This window comes from the organism of the source record quoted next, unplaced genomic scaffold (genome assembly GCF_019419815.1).
Source record: "Pyrus x bretschneideri cultivar Hongxiangsu unplaced genomic scaffold, Pyrus_bretschneideri_v1 Contig1, whole genome shotgun sequence".
Taxonomy (NCBI): domain Eukaryota; kingdom Viridiplantae; phylum Streptophyta; class Magnoliopsida; order Rosales; family Rosaceae; genus Pyrus; species Pyrus x bretschneideri.
Window position 1 is genome coordinate 14,713,679 of NW_025999390.1, and position 19,252 is coordinate 14,732,930.

The 19,252-nt window shown below is 37.2% G+C and overlaps 4 protein-coding genes and 1 pseudogene across 4 annotated transcripts; 3 read left to right on the plus strand and 2 right to left on the minus strand.

The window, feature by feature from the left end:
• The first annotated feature begins 1,631 nt into the window (after positions 1-1,631).
• LOC103929616 (probable serine/threonine-protein kinase PIX13) lies at positions 1,632-4,253 on the plus strand. Its single transcript, XM_009338837.3, has 6 exons — positions 1,632-1,800; positions 2,107-2,456; positions 2,708-2,843; positions 2,930-3,072; positions 3,319-3,442; positions 3,561-4,253. The coding sequence occupies exons 1-6, from the start codon at positions 1,737-1,739 to the stop codon at positions 3,980-3,982; spliced, it is 1,239 nt and encodes a 412-aa protein (XP_009337112.2). The 5' UTR covers positions 1,632-1,736; the 3' UTR covers positions 3,983-4,253.
• A 2,094-nt stretch (positions 4,254-6,347) lies between these two features.
• On the plus strand, positions 6,348-7,419 carry LOC103929628 (annotated as a pseudogene).
• A 470-nt stretch (positions 7,420-7,889) lies between these two features.
• On the plus strand, positions 7,890-8,655 carry LOC103929615 (dirigent protein 19). Its single transcript, XM_009338836.3, has one exon. It carries the CDS (start codon positions 8,030-8,032, stop codon positions 8,579-8,581), a length of 552 nt encoding a protein of 183 aa, XP_009337111.1. The 5' UTR covers positions 7,890-8,029; the 3' UTR covers positions 8,582-8,655.
• LOC103929614 (phosphoinositide phosphatase SAC7) lies at positions 8,618-14,589 on the minus strand. Its single transcript, XM_009338835.3, has 21 exons — positions 14,294-14,589; positions 13,923-14,095; positions 13,729-13,812; positions 13,259-13,386; positions 13,025-13,116; positions 12,837-12,894; positions 12,596-12,652; positions 12,461-12,494; positions 12,207-12,287; positions 11,639-11,745; positions 11,428-11,514; positions 11,262-11,339; positions 10,947-11,017; positions 10,756-10,854; positions 10,451-10,550; positions 10,187-10,295; positions 9,974-10,046; positions 9,660-9,753; positions 9,425-9,517; positions 9,254-9,320; positions 8,618-9,070 (listed from the first exon to the last, which is right to left on the minus strand). Exons 2-21 carry the CDS (start codon positions 14,068-14,070, stop codon positions 8,940-8,942), a joined length of 1,791 nt encoding a protein of 596 aa, XP_009337110.2. The 5' UTR covers positions 14,071-14,095; positions 14,294-14,589; the 3' UTR covers positions 8,618-8,939.
• Positions 14,590-15,741: 1,152 nt separating this feature from the next.
• Positions 15,742-16,810, minus strand: LOC103929627 (translation initiation factor IF-2-like). The gene is made up of 2 exons (XM_009338848.1): positions 16,066-16,810; positions 15,742-15,908 (listed from the first exon to the last, which is right to left on the minus strand). Exons 1-2 carry the CDS (start codon positions 16,808-16,810, stop codon positions 15,742-15,744), a joined length of 912 nt encoding a protein of 303 aa, XP_009337123.1.
• Positions 16,811-19,252: the final 2,442 nt, after the last annotated feature.

The following is a 19,252-nucleotide window of genomic DNA, read 5'->3' on the forward strand; positions in this document are numbered from 1 at the left end:
TAAACTCGAAAGGATACTGATCAACTGCTTTTATGTAATTTGCATTCACAAGGCTTACGAGCACAAATGCTGTCGAGTTCCAAATCAGCACTAAAGCCATGCTTAGATTGTATAAAGTGAGGTCCGCGTGTGTTTGCCAAAAAAAAAAAGAAGAAAAAGTGAGGTCCGCCGCGGAGTAAGATTTAAAGATTGTTGTGTTGTGACATGAGCCACCTTTGCAAGTTGAGTGGCCATGTATGCAAAATCACTTCCTTCTTTTGGGTAGAGTATGCAAAGTCTTCTTTTTCTTCTTTAATTTATTATTTTCGTTTTGACTCCATGACGAGAGACGCACAATTAGGCAGTAGGGGGGCCCTTGACATTTCTCTAGTCAAGGAGATAATACTAAATACTATAGGTTGTTATGAACTTATGATGTATTTGTAGATTTTAGCAGTCAAAGGCTTAGATTTTAATGTACTCAGTTTGATTCTTACAAAATGGAGAGTCTTGTTGACATAATGTTTTTTTTTAGCATTTTTCTCACCAATTTAACCATAGGTCTATGATAAGCATACATAATCATTGATGCATTAACGTGTTCTTAATTATTTGAGTTACAAATAATTTGTAGTTTTGAAGTTATGTTTTTTGAAGAGAAAAAAAACTTGAATCAACCAATAGAAAAGGAGTCTAAGTGTAAGCCATTTCTTATGCCAAGGAGAATAAAATGAATATATCCAAATAGAATTCAACGCTTTCCAACTGCCTAAATTAGTAAGAGCCATGGCCCATGGGATGGTACATGATAATTAGTGCAGCTGGTAAGCACTTGGAGTCGATGTCAACAAGAATAATAATTCAGTGGTTCTCTCTAAATTTTAGCATAAACGAGCCGTATCAGGGTAGAAGCTTAGATTATCTTAAAGAAGAAGACAAATTTTAAATTTTAAATTGAAAGCTTATGTGCCACTTTGATTTTTTTTAAAGTTTTGTTCACAACTAAATATATCATTAAACTATTATTTATTTTTTTATAATTGTAATAAATAACTTTAGAACAAAAAACATAAAAACCAAAAATTATTAATCAATTAAAAATAGATTTGAAAACCACTGTTGTTGCCAATTTCTTGTTTTAATAATGTTTAGCTTTTAATTTATTCTGAAAAAAAAAGAAGAAAAAAAGCTTAGGACATGGTTGTAGATATTTTATTTTTTGGTCGAATGTAACAAAGTAAATATATAAAAATCCGATGATCAAAATGCCTATGTTGCTGCATGCATTTATAAAATTTTGCTGTCACAGAACGTCGATAATATCAGGACGCTTTATTATCGGTTAAATATTTATTGCTACAGTTGATGCCAAACAAGTAAAGAAAAAAGGTTTGGAACTTTGGATAAGAGAAACGGTTGACTAAATGGAATTAAGGATATAGACAATTACATGCAGTATAAAATGAAATGAATTAATCCATATGGTTTGGAGTTAAATATGAAGATCAACGTTTTAATCCTTTTTTATGGCCAGAGTAATCCAAAATAAGTTTGGCATGGAAAATTAAAAATGAAGCAACCAAGTGGTTTCATGGCAAGTCCCCAATTGAGCAGAAAGTCCAACATTCCAACTATTTAAAATGCCAACCAACCACATAAATTCGATCCACTCATTCTCCCCCTTCAAGGTTTCTCCTTTTGTCTTTCCACCTTTGCAGAGTTGCACCAATCATTTTTCTAGTTGAGAAAATTGAATTATGGGGAATTGCTGGACATCTCCTGATGATCCTCACCGCAACAAATACATACCTTCAACTCCAGGTACAGTTTGTTCCAACATTAGACCACATAAACAAATTTCACAAATTATCTCAATTCTTCAAGTAGAAATGCTTGGATCATAATCTTTTGGCATGCTCTTACTTGGGTTGCTTCTTTTTCATTAATTCGATCATCAAAGTTCATATTCAAATGCATGTTAGGTCAGTTAGTCAAGGTAGTCGCCCTGGTACACCAAGTTCAAATCACCCTCTCGAATATCTAGAATATCGTATTGTCAAAAGGAAAAACAGTCATTGAATTTCATACATGATTTATGCATATTAATCATGTGTTATGTTTTTCTAGGGACATCTGGAAATCACAGCAAGAACATATCCTCAAACACAATCAGCAGTGGAGGAAGAAGTCAATTTTCAGAAGCAACATCGAGCCCCAGAATTGAAGAGTTACATTCACAACAACCCAATGGGCAAATTTTGGAGTCACCAAACTTGAGAGTCTTCACTTTTACAGAGTTGAAGGCAGCCACCAAAAATTTCAAGTCAGATCAAGTGCTTGGTGAGGGAGGATTTGGGAGGGTTTTCAAAGGTTGGGTGGATGGGGAAACACTTCAGCCTTCAAAATATGGTACTGGAATGCTGGTTGCTATCAAGAAATTGAACCCAGGAAGTGTCCAAGGGTATCAAGAGTGGCAGGTATTTTATTTATTTTTATTAAGATTTTTCAACTTTGATTGCATTATTGGGAATTTTTAATTAATTAGGACCATTTGTTTTATTCCATACGTAACTCATAGCCCAATTTGGTTCGTAGTCTGCCATACGTAACTCACAGCCCAATTTCTTCTTCTTCTTCTTCTTCTAACATAACTTTTCAGCATAATTCCTTCTTTTTTTTAAATAATTATGTTTCTTTTTTCTTGATCATATTTGACAATGCAATGCAGTCAGAAGTGAATTTTTTAGGACGGCTTTCGCATCCGAACCTCGTGAAGCTATTAGGTTACTGTTTGGAAGACGAAGAACTACTCCTTGTTTATGAGTTTATGCAGAAAGGAAGTTTGGAGAATCATCTTTTCAGAAGTAAGAAGCCAATGTGAAAACATAGAGCTTAAAACTTAAATTTTTTTTGCTTGAATTGTTAACTCTACAACTTTTGCTTCGAGTAGGGAGCGCGGGCAGCGATCTTCTTTCTTGGGGCACAAGACTAAAAATAGCTATTGGAGCAGCTCGGGGCCTGGCCTTCTTACACAGTTCAGAAAAACAAATCATCTACAGAGATTTTAAGTCCTCAAATATATTGCTTGATGCGGTTTGTACTTCTATTTTAGCCTTCTCTCTCTCATTTTAGTTATATTGTTGCTTGTACGTGATGTAATATATACTCTATACTAATCCAAATGGCTGCGAGAGAGGAATTCGAAATTGGGTGCATGGGGAGGAGCGCATCCACTATCCACTGTTGTTAATGTGGCTACAGCTGCATCTGCATGTACATGATATAATTAAACCATCTTTTTTTTTTTTTTTTTGTTAATCACCTATTTTACTTCTGCAGAGTTTCAATTCAAAAATCTCGGATTTTGGCTTGGCGAAATTGGGGCCAGCAGGTGGAGAATCACATGTTTCGACTAGGATCATGGGAACATATGGTTATGCTGCTCCAGAATACATTGCAACAGGTAATCAATCTCTAACAAAAATGGAAGATTTTTTGGAGTTTAGATATGAAAATTCGCTTTGTTGATTTTCAAAAATCAGCTGATACATATTCCTGATATGTATACCCGAAACCAACAGGTCATTTGTACGTGAACAGCGATGTGTATGGATTCGGCGTTGTGTTGCTCGAAATTCTGACAGGGCACCGAGCACTTGATAGGCAACGTCCCAGAGAAGAACAACAACTTGTAGAATGGGCTAAACCACTTCTCTTACACAAAAGAAGGCTTAAAAACATATTGGATGTGCGGATGGAAGGCCAATATGCCTTCAAGGCAGTAATGCAGGCAGCACTCATAGCTCATAAGTGCCTAGAACCGGACCCTAGAAGCCGGCCCTCCATGAAAGAAGTTGTGGAGCAATTGGAACAGATTCAAGCAATCAAGGAACAACCAAAGCAATCCAAACTTACATCTGTGCAAGCCACTTTTAATTTTGGAGCCAATAAACAGTCGATTCGTCATCGATCATCTCACTCTAGGTTTCATAGCTCTCAATGAGATAAAACGTGATAGCGATACTACAAGGTTTATGTTGATGTTCAAACATCAAATTGAGAATGTTTGAACAATCTCATTCTTTAATTTTGTCAATTTTCATATTTATTTTTATTTAATTGTAGCAATTATGTATTGAAATTCCTAAAAATTTGGTTCTTTTAATTAACCACCATTTGTGCTGGATTAAAGGATTGCTTGTTAAACCATACTATCATCAAAGCAATTTATAATGTGGGCTTAGATGATTTTTTCCAGAGCTCTATTACAATGATCTTGACTCTTAAGCACATCAGTAATCTGCCAAGCTCCATGCGTCGATCAATTACTCGTTACACATAACACTAATCATAATTAACAATTGCATAATATAGAGGAAATTGCAACAATGGTCCCTCAATTAAAAATCTATGACCATTGGTCCCTTAACTCATCAAAACGTGCAATTATAATCATTTTCATAAACTCCATTAGAACTTCCATTGAAATAAGTCGCGTGCGACACACATGAGGCTGAATTAAGGGGCAAATATGAAAAACCAAATGAAAAAAATTGTAGCAATGATCCCTCAACTTTAATCCAATTGGAGAAATGGTCTCTCAACTTTAACCTAATTGTGGCAATGGTCCCTCAACTTTAACCCAATTGGGGCAATGGTCCCTCAACTTTAACCCAATTGTAGCAATGATCCTTCTAACATGAGTTATTTTGACGGAGTTAACGAAAATGACCATAGCTACATGTTTTGATGAGTTAAGAGATAACCAATGATCATGGATTTTTAGTTGAGGAATCATTACTTCAATTAGGTTAAAGTTGAGAGATCATTGCTCTACATATATAAAGAAATATTAAGTAGATTGTGAAAATAGTCACATTCAGTTCAAGGGTTTGTTTGTTGTCCTATACAGTCAGCTACCAGATTAGATAGTGAGAGGCAGCTCATGTTAATTGCATGGTGCATACGACATTAATATATTGAGTTTTCGTTGGAAAATGGCAGATATTATGACTTTGATAACCGAAAAGGGAGTGTTTATTGAATGAAGTTGGTGATCCTTGCCAACTGATCAGATGCACAACGTTCTTCGATATCGCTGATCTAACTTCGTTTGATTTCTCACTAACCACTCTTATATATATAGGTCTTAATTAACTCTCTTGCTTCTTCAAACTTCATTGGGTCGCCAATGCTTCAACTTTGATCGACACATTCATCAATATATTCAAGTAAGTCCTTCGCACTTTATACGACAGAAAGGGATTTCTACACATTTTTTCTCCCCGTGTATACCCTGTTTACCTTTTGCCTTTGGATTGAATAAGCAAAAGAAGATCGTTACACGATTTTAAGGGAGGGTCTGTAGAAACAAAAAAAATGGTGTGTAAAAATAATTTTCGTGTATAATGATATCATATGTGTGAATATATATATATATATATATATATATAATTTTCATATGAACAACTTTTTCTTTTTTATTGTGACATGTCTTCATCAACAATTTGCTTGTGTTGTGTGATTGTGATTTGTCTACATGAACATTTCTTTTGTTCTGCGTTTGGCTGCTCAGAGAAAAACTGAGCAAAGGAGAAGAAAGTCCTGTTGGAAATTATATACTGTAATATATAATTTTAATAATTGAATGAAAAATATTGTTAACCAATTTCTTGGAAAGGTTATGTTGTTTAGGTGTATTCCTTGATAAGTGATGTATACTTATAGATGAAAAGTTACATCTCTTTAATAAGTAGAAATTGGATTCTATTTAAACCCATGAAACCATTGGTATTAAATATAGAAAATTAGAGTTAATTTTTACTCTTGAGAAATAGGGTTTCCCCACTTTGTTTCTCTCATACTTCGTGAGTCAAATTCCTAGTCGTGTCTTGAGAGTATGAAATATATAAAGTTCGCCAGAGTCCAAAGATTGAAGTGCTTTGACTTCGGATTATAGATTGTTGAATCCTGGGAGATGGACGCCTACCGAACTACAAGCACAAGAGTAAGGGCGAAATTCTATCTTTAGGACATTGCATTTATGCAAGCCTCAATCTCCAAGTTTGTCAGTTTTTCTAACTTTATCTCTAGTTATTTATATTAATCTCATATACTATTGATGTTGTTATTTTCTTTATGATTATTATCATTGGAATTCTTGTATTATTTTCATATTTTCTAATATTGCTCCAACAAGTCCAAACTTTGAATTTCTTTTTGGCTTTTTTGTGATCATTTCTTGGAACCCAATATTACTTTTGACTGCTGAAACTAAAGTTCAGTACTTATACACACAAAAAAAGTCATTAAAAACGTACACGTCAAACTGTGATTTGTAAATCACGAGTTCTTTTCCTTTATTTCCATTTGTGGAGAGTGTTTAAGGTTTCATGTTCACCGATGTTTCATTTGTCTTCAGCAGGATCATATGACGGAGGAAAACAGTGCCATTGTTGCAAGCCAAAGCAGTGCTATTGGTGCAAGCCAATCGTTGGGGGCTTTAGGATCTTTTCTGAGGAAATGCTTGTTCAGTGCTGTATCTGTGGGCCCCATTCCTGAACACATAGCCTTCATCATGGATGGGAACAGAAGGTATGCAAAGAAGAGGAACCTGCCTGCTGGGGAAGGCCACAGAGCCGGATTTCTATCTTTCATGTCGGTTCTCCGGTACTGCTACGAGTTGTTGGTAAAGTATGTGACGGTCTCTGCCTTCGGCACTGATAATTTCAAGCGGCCATCCGACGAGGTGCAAATTCTGATGGATTTGTTGCAGGAGCAGATTGAGGGGTTGCTTGAGAGAGAAAGCATTGTCAACCAGTACGGCATTCGAGTATACTTTATCGGTAACTTGAAGCTTTTGAATGAGTCTGTGAGGGATGCTGCTGAAAAGGCAACGAAGGCCACTGTCAATAATTCCAAGGCCGTGCTTTTAATCTGTGTGGCTTATTCTTCTCGTGACGAGATTGTGCATGCTGTTCAAGAATCCAGCTACGAGAAAAGGAACGAAATTCAAGCACAGATTAAAAGAACGAGGGGTGGCAATGGCGGTTTGGATGGAGAAGCAGGACTAGACACCAGTGAAGCTTGCAATGAGAGAGTTGAGGGGGAGAAGAAGGAAAATACAATGGTTAAGCATGTCGAAAAAGATGAAGGGGAAATTCAAGAGAGTGGGAAGCAGTTGCAAAATGTTCCTGTTGTAAAGGTAGTGGATGTTGAGAGGCACATGTACGTGGCAGTGGCACCTGATCCAAACATTGTGATTCGAACTTCGGGTGAGACACGCCTAAGCAAATTTTCTGCTTTGGCAAACTTCTGACTACCCGTTGTACTTTCCTGCTGCGCTGTGGCCGGATTTGGGTTTGTGGCACTTGGTTTGGGCAATTCTGAACTTCCAGAGAAACCACTACTATTTTGGAGAAGAAAAGGAAGCAGATGTAACGATTATAACGCCACGGAGATTTTATAAATCATGTGATCATTGCTTACAATTCCCCTGGAAGCTTGGATTCTTAACTTGAAATTCGGTAGCAGAACTGTTTGTGACCTATTTTCCATCTATGGTAATTGTATTATGTATAACAGTGTAGCCATATTTGGCGAACGCGTGATGTTACCAAACCATTCGTGTTATGTGTGTAACAATCTTCTACTGTGCAGTTCAGAAGAGTCGGGACTTAGTAGGAGATTGGGCCACGACGATTTTATTATTGTGATCTTTTTTTCAGTCAATGCAACTATATATACATTTGAAGACAGCTGTAGCTTTTGAAAATGATGCAGCATCCAAATCAACTTTTTAATCACGGTTGCTGTTTGAAAATTCACAGGAGTGATAAAAGCCACTTATCTGTAGTATCAACCTAATCCCCCTTTGGATGGTCTTGATCAAAACCCCATAGTTTGTGTTTCGTGGATCAGACGGCAGATATTGAGGCAAAAATCAACTACCAAATGCGACTTTAAGCTCTCACATTGTATAAGACTCCACACTAGAACTAGTCTTTCATGTAAATTCAGTGTTCTTCAAGTTTTTCATGCTAAAACTGTCATGGCTCATGCTCTGCGATTCGATACAGTTCTTCCGGTTCTGCTTTGCACCCTCCTCCTAACCAAAGCCGCCTCTACCTCTCATCACCACCATCTTAAGTCCCTCCACTTCTCACTCTATCAACACGAAACCATAAACAAAACCGGATATATTGTAGTGAATGGGGTGGCTGGAACAGGCATCGGTCAAACCACTACGCCCTTTGGCACCGTGTTTGTTTTCCAGGATCCGATGACTCTCACAGCCAACCGATCTTCAAAAGCAGTTGGGATAGCTCAAGGAACTTCAGTCACATCCAGCTTGGATGGGCTTCAGAGCATTTCGGTAGCCAAGATCACTTTGCGCTTGAAGAACCACTCTGGTTCAGTTTCCATAGTCGGAGGCACACATAACGTGAAGCCCGCCAATCATCCTGTTGTGGGGGGCACGGGCGATTTCCTGTTTGTTCAAGGCTACGTGACATCGTCCCCTGTTGATCTCAAGGGCCTAACTGTTGTCTACAAGATTGCATTTCACCTTTACTGGCCTCCATATGCAACTCAAGCTTCTTAGTAATTTCATTTTGCATATGTAAGAAAATAAATGTGATTTCCCGAAACATAAATCAAAATTTCAATCCTCTGTAATCGTCAAAGCGAAGATACAAAAAATTTCAAGTTACAACTTTTAAACCATGTCTATGAAAAGCTTGAACAAGGTGCAAGCGAAAGAAAAAAAAAAAAAAAAAGATTGATGATAAGAATATAAGTCGTTACCAACAGAAGCAGGTCACACATGTCGTATTAACTTTTGCGTATAACTGATCAAGATTTCAAAGACTGGGTTACTAATCAAAGAATCAAATTACCATGAAGCAAGCAGTAAAAGCTTCACAGGAAATTGAATCGGCCACAACATTCTGAATCCAGAATCAAGACCGAGGCTTGTGTAGACGAGGTCTGTTGCAGAACATACGCCCATTGGCCCTCACGAATGCAGCTAAAGCAATACTTAGACCTGCCCATATAACTGAGAAGAACAAGTGCCGTAGATCGTACCTGACTGCAAAAGAATTGAAGAAAAAAACATCACTTGATTGCAGATTTGCAAAGATGTTGACAATCCGATATTGTTTCTCCCTAGAAATGAACCAACAATATCCCAGTCCCGTCCCACCCTTTCACCATCTAAGTCAATGATTTCTGCAAATCCTACTTAGTCACAACATGTCGTGTTTATATTTACCTTGCCTCAATGACAATGTTGCAAAAAAGAACCCCATCAAAACAAAAAACAACGCCAGTGGGAATGACTGCAGAACAAAATAATGCGAGTTAAGACACTGATAAAGGTCAGGGGTTGGGCAACAAAAAAACAAAGCAAGCTAACTTGAATAGACATCTAACTTCAACTTACAGCAACAGCCTCAAGTCCTCCTTTTTGTGACGCTGGTGTCATATCTCTGCTGACCGAGACAATGTAATGTCCTTGCAGGAGGTCAATTGCATCCTTCAGGTATTTCCACCAAAATACAAAAAGAAGTACCCAATACATAAGTAGTTGCAGAAGAGATGATATTGACTTCATACAAAGAGATCCAACACATAAGCACAGCGAAAAGGAGAGATGACATAAAAGGAAGCACACCAACCTGTTTTGTTCCATCGCAAAAGTTATTATAATAATATCGTAGAAGGGCACTGATCCCATCCTTAGCGATCCCTGGCATTGTCCGCTGTCCACATCTAAGATCCAGCCAAATAGACAAAAATTACGACAGCTAAAAACTAAAACATAGTATCTTATTCTTATGTCAGTAGTATACTGCTGTCGCATCATAGATATAGCTGCACTGCAAAATATACATCCCAAACTTCAAAGCTTTTTCCCCACCTTTCCAAGTCAGAATCACATTTTCTAGGGTAAGAATGCATTAGATGTATGAGCAGATCTATGTATAAGTACCTTACAAAATCCCCCTTCAAAGCAGGAGTTCCGGAATACTGAATGCTTACATCATCCCCATGATCAGCCCACACTGGGAAAAAAAAAAAAAAAAAAAAACAAAAAGTTAAAAAAGAAAGAAATAATATCAGAAGCAACAAACACCCGCAGATATGGTAAGCCCTATATGCTAGAGAGAGGTGGTACAAGAAAAGAGAAAAAGGATGTACTCACAGACTCTAAAGCATTCATCTAAATTGTGATGTGAGCTAATAGTTTCTTCAGCAGCAAAAATTCCAAGCCTTCTAAGTTGGCATTCCAACATATTTCGGGCTATCATGCTCTGCAGCAAATAATACTCGTTTAGTGAACAAACAACAGGAAAAAAAGAACTTTATAGCGAGAACCAAAAAGTGATAATAAAATACTAGTCTGGGTTTGCCTGCATAACTATTATTGTCTTAAAAAGTTGAAACAATATACAAATTATTAACGTACCTGGGTAACATTTGTACGATCTAGGCAATCAATGCAATTGGTCCTTACAACTCCTAGTTGCTCCTTCATTTTCTCGCCCTTTTCATTCAATAGAAGATACCTATATTTCAATCATGGTGAGTAAGCAAAAATTACATTTCTGTGTAGGGATGCAAAACAAGTATCTATATTAATCTATTTTCTGCAGAACTTACACTCAATAAGTAAATAAAGACGTCTGAAAGGAACAAATGAATAAGAAGCGACACATACTCAAGTGCATGTCAGGGAATTAAATATTTATGACAGGGTGATGGAAAACATACCCATTTCTGTCAAGGAAATCTACAATTTGCTCATAAAGGATAGAGAGGCGCTCAAAATGGACGTGTCCACAGATATGGTGAAAATCAAAGTGCCAATATCTACAATATTCAGCAGGTCTCAACATAAAACAGATCCATACCAAGGAACAAGAAAAGAAGGGTAAAAAGAATTAGGTGAAAGGAAATTCTACCTCAGATCATCACTAACAATATGCTGCATTGCATTTGCAAATTTCTCACTCAAGCGTCCTTCACCTCCATGCTGACAAGATTAAGTATCATGATTCATGAGACGTAACACCCAAATTGTATGCACGCCCACATATATGAATGTCAAAGAATGAAAAGTTTAAAAGTGTGCACACCTAAAAATACACCGACCCATGCACAATACACAATCTACACATATACATATATGCATTCATGTGGATAGTACACAAGCATGCCTACTGGATGTGTATTATCAGATAAATTATTCCAAAAAGATTGGGATAAAGAGTTCGCACCGTGTTGACAAGATCAACAGCTAATACAGCCCCATACTTTTTTCTTAAATCCAGAAAATGCCGCTCTGCCACTCGAGGCTGCATAACATGTAGTACAGAAGAAGTCAGATGGAGATAGATTGCAAAAGAAAGAATCTTAGAATTTAAAAACAAACCACCAACTCACAGATTCCTCAAGTCGCACAATTTCGAACTTGGGCTTATACGTTAAGTCAACAATTTGGTCCCAAAGCAATGGAATTGACCCCCTAACCTGCAGAAAAAACATTAAAGATGCTGTAAACCATTTAGGACAATTAATCAGGGAAAATAGAAGTAAAACCATGTGATCAAAAAGTCCATATCTTAATTACATATGCATAGCTATACAATTTTACCTGGACAAATGATGAAGTAAACCCATTCAAGTGCATAATCTGCTCAGTTTCGACAAAGTTCGCTACGTACCCTTCAGAATCAGCTCCTCTTCTCCACATCCGCGTGCCTTCCAAGAAAAGAAAATTATTATTGGCGAGAGTAACAAAAACATAAGTCCTATTTCCGATGCATATAGCACCCCTAACTGCATAAGATATTATAACCTCTACATTCCCAAATTTAGCATGAATATAATTCTGCTGGAAATGCATAAACAATTCACATAGATGCACACCACAAATCAGTGGACCTTTTACTTCCTACTGCACTGAACAGATGCAACATCCATTCAACCATCCTATTTCAGCATTACCTATTGAAATGAAGGGTAGTTGGTCCACAACTCAAACTTTTACGATCAATCAAACATAATTTTTTTTTTAAATAGCCAAATCATTAGTTCGCCTCATAGGTGGTACAGTACTAACATCACCATCTATTATTCGTATATCTGCAAGTGTATACTAACTGTAAATTACAGAGCATGGCAATAAATAAACGACTGAAAAAGCAGAAAGATTTGAATACCATTTCGCCTAGTGCATCTCCTAGCAATCAGAGTAACATCAATAATATCTTTGCCAATGGCTGCTTGAAAGTGATGAAAGCGTGAGGATCAATTAAGGAGAACCTCTCAATGACAAAACAGTTTATAAATCCAACACCAACACACACAAATGAAACTAAACAATACACAAGTATGAAATGTATGCATGTGTGCAGGCATGCAAGCACACATGAGAAACGGCAATAAACTGAAAGGAAGAACGAATTAAGGATATTCCCTTGAACAATAGGAAGTAGGTATGGATCCAGCTGCAATCAAAGACCATATAAATGCTCAGAAGTTAGTAAATGGGAATTAAGTTCATCAGAAAATGGAAAAGATAAAACTAAAAAGTTAGCACAGACCCAACCTTGTTATCTATCATCCCTTCCATCATATAATTGTTCCAAAGAAATCTAGGCTCTGCCTGTGGAAAAGCATTTGAAGACATGAGATTGAAACCATGAACATAAAAACATAAAACATGGATATTTGAATTTATCATAACTTTGGGAACAAGCAAATATAGTAAACAATTTTAGTCTTAAATTGTCAAGCCACTTCAAATTAAAACAATAATAAAAGTAAGTTACTGCAAAGTCAGGGAATACCTGTCTCCAAAGTGGAAGCAATTTAGATTCATCGCCCAAATCATGCAATCGCTGCGTGCTGCAATTACACAAATTTTTTATAATTATGAATAGCACAAGTTCGCCTCAAATATTAAATGAAACCTTCTTCTTCTTGTTTCTCATGGGGGCTTGGGTAGGGGGACTAATGAATACAGATAACACTTCACCTCAGTGTTAAATTGGTCTCATATGAGAAATAAAGACCAGGAGTCTTCTCTGCTATATTTAGCAGCCCAGAAAACTCAGCCTCCATCTTTTTCTGCCAAAAGGGTACAACAATATAGAATTTACGTCAGTAGCCACTCCTCGATTAAGGAAAAGAGGAAAAGAAAAAGAGTCAATAAGCAATCATATAAGGGAGACCAAAGAAGGGGTGAAGGGTAGGGCAACAAAGGATTCACCTGTTCTGCAGGGGAATTCTTCAAAGAATGGTCACAGGAAAAAACCTTCAAGGACGAAACTTTAAAGATGGAATGACCCAAGTAAGAACCGACCTGTTCACGGTCGGTTATAACCATCAAATATGACCCTGAAACATAATGAATTAATAACATCAACAAATTGGAAAAGCTGCCAGTGCCAGAAAGAATTCTATAATTTCTCACATAATTAAATCGTATTAGAGTGTAGTATTATCCTACAACGCTTCTTTTTATGCTAGATTTTGCAATTATACCAGAACTGGTAAATCTACGGCCTAGCATCAGCTTTCACATTATGAAATGCATTAATTTGTGTATGCTGTGAAATGCAATAAGAGTCAGGACATTGATCTCAGATTGGGGCGTATTAAGCATCACAAAATCCAATATTCCTAATCACAAAGATATGAAACGGGAAAATTTTATTGGTTTGAATAAGGCAATGTTACCTGCCAAAAGCTTCAGCATCCCAACCACACCAAAAATAGTTCGAATCTTAGGAACCCTAACAGAGCTGGAATCTGGAAGCTTTTCTGCAAAACCGGAAGCCACAAATACACAAACAGTCAAATGTCAGTAAAATCTGTAGCATTTAACCCAGAACTGAATTCAAGATTGTTACGTTTACACACAGAAAACCTACCAATGAGCTGCATAGAGCCATCCACCCTACTGATTGCCAAAGAGGAACCCTGAGAGCCATCAGTGGGCTCGATCACATACTGATCCGGAAACTCCCACAGCCTCATTCGTGTGTACAGCTTCTGCCCTGAGTCCGCCTTCTCCATCATATTACTTGGGTAAAAATCCAAATCACTGAAAAATTAACCAATCACAAACAGAACCCAACATTTAAATTTCCATAATTTCAAATCTTTTGTCCAAGAACAGCATTAAAATTCGACACATGGAGAACCCAGTATTTCAAATTTCCTAAAGTTTAAATCTTTATTCCAAAAAGTAAGGAATAACGAATACATGAACAGTGGCCAGCATTGCAATTTTGTAAATTACCTTTTCAAGGATCACCAAGTGAAAGCGGCGAGGTAAAAGTTAAAGAGTAAAAATTGAGATCCAAATCTCTCTCAAAATTCTTGTGAGAAATGGAAGATCAAAGAGCAAAGCTAGAGCTTTTTTGGGGTTGGTCTGAGATTTTGACAAAGTAAAAGAAAGAAGGGTTTGTGAAGGTAAGGCCGTGTTTGCCTGCGTGTCTCATAAGACGCATACACCGGTAACGGATTCTCTCTCTACTCTCTCTTCCAAAGCTTTAACGATATTTTGGGCGGAAACTACCAACTGTTTTTGCCCAAAACAGTGCTGGACAAAGTAACTTTGCCCAATAAATTAATCAGAATACAACAATATTAATAAAACATGAAGCGAAAACGAATGTAGTAGAGATGGTGATTGGGCCGTCCTCTAGTACTTGAGGCCTAGGAGACCAAATCTCTTGCGATTATTTGCATGAGTGCGGCCTCATTGTGTATGGAAGCGTATTAAGTTTATGATAATAAAATTGAAAACAATTATATTAATATGTGTCGATGGAAAGGTTACTTAAAATTTATACATTAAATGAGTGTAGAAAATTTGAACTCGGACTCACAGTGTGGTCGTTTCTTGAAGTTGGATTTGAGACCGTTGGATTTGCAACTATTTGCTCAACTTGAACGGTTCTGATGCCAATTATTTTCTTTATTATATACCATTTTATTTCCCTTTTTCAGGTATTAACTACTTTCTTTGGTAAAAGCACTTATATAATTTTATTTAACGGTTAATACAAGATTCAAACGAAAATCAGCCCAATCACGTAACATGCATATATTAACAAAACATGGAAAAACAACGAAAATCAACCCGATAACGTAACATGCATATATTAACAAAACATGGAAAAACAACATAATACATCAACAAGGATTCGAACTTCCCTTTGTAACACATGAATTGAACTTTCTTGGTTATCATTTAGGGTTACTTAAACACACAATATCTGAATCTCGTACTTCCACCTGCCTAAACCCTATCTCCTGCCATTAATCAGCAAACTGCGCGCACTGTCTTACTAAGGACATATACATTCTGATCTTATGATCCGAATTTGCAAACAACAAAATTACAAGCAGATTATGCGATTCTATATGTATCTAATCAAAACAAATAATCAAAACAAAACAAATAATAAAGGAAATAGAGAAGTAATTAAGAAGCTTATAACATAAATTGAGAGTAATACTCATACTGTTATTCATAAGTCCTGCCAATCTACACCGATTAACAGAAGCAGGGATTTAAAGTCACTCATGAAACTACTCAAACATACTAAAATTACAGAGAATAAACTAAAATGAATTGCGCACTTATTAATGTACAACTACAACCCTTTTATATAAACTGCAGTTTTACGTACAATCCATGCCAGATGCGCATAATTGCATACTTCTACTGTAATTGATCTTTTAGGCCTCGGCACCACCACCACCGTCGCCACCATCCATGTTGTCATCAGTAACATCATCATCATCATCATCCGGTGGGGGCATGTTTAGGTCAATTCCACCACGGCCTTCATTGTCCTCCTCCACATCCCTAGCCTCGCGCACATTTGCAGCATTACTTGCTTCCCCTACACAACATAAAAATTGTTAACATAAACCAAGAATATCATCCATGATACAAAGCAAACTTAAAAAGTATTTAATTTAATTTCATTGCGCATGCATTGCGTTTAAATTTCATGCAGTACTACTAGACTTGATAGAGATTTAGGGCCAACTAATTACCTTGTTGCTGTCCTGGGGGTGGGAAGGCGCCCCTATAGGGACGCTCCGGGTGGCTACGCTGATGCCCAAACAATGCTTTCCACGAACTGAAATCCGATCGATTGCACACGGGGCAAGTCGGGGTCATTCCTTCAGGGGCTTTGACCTCGGCTTTACGCTTGCCCAGCTGGCCACCCACGGCCATGCTCCCCTCTGCGGCAAGTCCCCCTCCTAAAGAGATTTCAACCCTGACGGGAGTGAAACTACTCCCACCAATTTGAGAGTTGTTTCCCGCTGCAGCAGAGGACCCTCTTCCTAAAGAAGAGGGAGATCCTCTCCCGCTAGGAGGAGATTTTGATCCCCTGCTAGGAGTCCTCCGGCCACCAGAGGGTGAGCCCCTTCTTGGTGTGGATGTCCCCCTACTAGGAGAGGGAGATCCACGGCCTGGAGATCCTTTGTTGGGCCCGGGAGGAGTCACAGAGGACACTCCGGTAGCAAACCCTCCTCCAACATTGAATTGGCCAGGGGTAAGATGAGTACGAACAGGAGGAGTTCCAGAGGACCTTAGGAACCCGCCATCCCCTCCTCCCGCATTAACTTGACCAGTGCTTTGAGGAGGAGGAGGAGTAGGAGTCGGAGCATGAGTGCTTGGTGGAGCAGTAGGAGCAGCCTCAGTAACGTTGGAACTAACGTTTTCGTTAAGGGGTTGCTGTCCCTCTGCGGAGGAGCCCTGGTTAGTGGTGGTGGTGGTGTTGGAGTTAGTCATATTGATATTAGCCACTTGGGAGCTATAAAACACTGCGTCCGAACAGCGAAGTGTTCATGATGCCCTGACAGTTTATATAATTAGGGTTTCTTGGCAACCAGATTGGCACTGTTCTGTACAAAAGGATACACTGCATCTGCAATGCATGCGACTCTTCGTCTGTGAAAATGCTGGGAATCATCACATGCAGAGCGCCATTTGTCCAAAGGGTTGTGCTCTTTCATTATCGACCGTTGATTCGTGTATAAACTCAACGGACGGTGCTCGATGGTTGTCATGCATGAAGGCACCGCCACATTGCAAATCCCCATTGGATGGCCATTCATTGTTTTTAGGGAGCAGGGAAATGAACCGGTTGGTATAAGCGGGAACGAAGCTTGGGTGAGTGAAATGACAATTGTGACCTTGAGGTCTCACGTGTATCATATTAAATTGATATAATTAGGGCAAATATAGTATGACATGCAAAAGGAAACCTGAAAACTTAATCATGTAGCAACTTCCATATTTGTTCATGTGTGAGCCAATGTCTCAGATAATCATACATTGCACCTCTAATTCAAATTTAAGAGGGTGGTGAGCATGTAATTGCTTATTTGAAGGAAATACTTAAAGAATAAATTATCTACTTTATTTAGGGACAGTTATGGGGTGGATTGGTCAATTGGACTTCAACCCATTGGTCTACCCAACATGCTCGGGTTGAAGTTGTTCAAACTTATTTTCACTCTAGAAAATAGGCAAATCAGCCCACCCAAACTATTCTTAGGCGGCCGGTTAGGTTGCGCAAGTTTCACGAGGTGGGCTTAATTGGTTCTCTTCTTAAATTTAATGCGAGTATGAGAAACAAATAATCAATACTTCCGTTAAATTAAACTTAAATCATGTGAATTGGATGTTGTTATATCACTACATATTACTAATACATAATTTCACTATCAAATATAAAGTTAATAAACTATTGCTTTTAAAAGTTAATAAATTTTGTGTACAATTCAATCTAACATACATGTATGTTTAAGAATTATTGTCATTTGGGTGAGGTCAGTTTCAATCGGGTTAATAATACTTCAACTTAGCTTATTGTACGAGTGGTCTGGTTTTTACTCGTAAATAAATTATTAATGTTTATAATCCAACTCATCCCAACCCATATATGATAGGTTGGTCAAGTTAGTTGATAAACCCACTAAAATGTCCACTCTTATACTTTACGGGAATAGAGATTTAAATTTAAATGCAAAATGCGAGCCACAATACCCTAATCAACGCGTATAACCCATATTTGCTAGTCAACATTGTAAATTAAGTTTAACCTCTCTATGTAATTATATTTTCTTTGTGGTATGACATTAAATTAAAAATACAAAATATACATTGACCTTTTAAATAATGAGGTGGCTAATTTCAAGTACAACGTACCACTAATCTATTGCATGTCATTTCCTAAAATAAAAAACCCCTACAACTCACGTTTGGTTGAATTGGATATTTGGATTAGGTCAGTAACACCTCGACGACTTAGCGCAATTAGGATTAAGTAAACGTGGGAAGTTGTTGAATTTGTTCTTTGGATTTCCTATAAAAAATATTAATGTTGTTTAGACACAAAATTAGATTCTACGTATCATGACATGGCCTACCAAAAATATATGGTGACCTAATTAGCAATAGAGAATTAGTAAATACGATAAAGATAATGTTGGTGTTTTTTTATGGATAAACCTGTTTGTCTCTTCATTTATAATTAATGTATTTGGATTGTACGAACATCATAATTAAAATCGTTCATTTTCTTTATTATCATTTAAAAATCATTCAATTTGAAAAACTTTTAGTCACTCGTATACATAAAACAAATAGACAATTTTAGTAACAAATATCATTATTTCTCATGATGAAGTTATCCTGTTTTTGACCTTTTAAGGCAGGGAGCTCCAATATGTTATTTTATTTTAGAGAAGGCTCAAATTCTTCATGCCAACATAAATAAAAATATTTTAATATTTCATTAATTATTTGAAAATATGACTAAATTTATTACATTTCTAGCTTATAATTTTATTTTTGTTGCAGTCATATTTAGAATAGGAATGTGATTGTGTAAATCCTAGTGTATTTAGGGATATCTTTTATATTTCTTTTAGTAGTCTAATTCCTATTAGAGTTGTAATCCTAAAAGGTAAGAATTTTACATATCCTATTACTATAAATAAAGGTATAAAGGGGTGATACAACACAACACCTCACAATTAAATCTCTCTCTTCTCTCTCTCACTACCGTTGGCCTCCCTTTCTCTATTCCCTTAGAATAGCTTAGTTAAATAGGCCTACAACACGTTATCAGCACACTCTTGCCAGAAGCTGAGGAACTGACGGCTTGTAGGAGGAGACTATCTTCTACAAAAATTCAAAGGCATTTATTTGTTTTATACCAATCAG

Bases quoted from the DNA above. Each gene is read 5' to 3' on its own strand.
- LOC103929616 (XM_009338837.3), top strand. From the start codon at position 1,737: ATGGGGAATTGCTGGACATCTCCTGATGATCCTCACCGCAACAAATAC. The intron at 1,801-2,106 runs GTACAGTTTGTT...ATGTTTTTCTAG, and splicing joins ATACATACCTTCAACTCCAG to GGACATCTGGAAATCACAGC. The intron at 2,844-2,929 runs GTAAGAAGCCAA...TGCTTCGAGTAG, and splicing joins GGAGAATCATCTTTTCAGAA to GGAGCGCGGGCAGCGATCTT.
- LOC103929614 (XM_009338835.3), bottom strand. From the start codon at position 14,070: ATGATGGAGAAGGCGGACTCAGGGCAGAAGCTGTACACACGAATGAGG. The intron at 11,018-11,261 runs GTGCGAACTCTT...TAATCTTGTCAG, and splicing joins CTGTTGATCTTGTCAACACG to CATGGAGGTGAAGGACGCTT. The intron at 9,754-9,973 runs GTACTTATACAT...GCTGGATCTTAG, and splicing joins TTGAAGGGGGATTTTGTAAG to ATGTGGACAGCGGACAATGC.
- LOC103929615 (XM_009338836.3), top strand. From the start codon at position 8,030: ATGGCTCATGCTCTGCGATTCGATACAGTTCTTCCGGTTCTGCTTTGC.
- LOC103929627 (XM_009338848.1), bottom strand. From the start codon at position 16,810: ATGACTAACTCCAACACCACCACCACCACTAACCAGGGCTCCTCCGCA. The intron at 15,909-16,065 runs GTAATTAGTTGG...TATGTTGTGTAG, and splicing joins ACCCCCAGGACAGCAACAAG to GGGAAGCAAGTAATGCTGCA.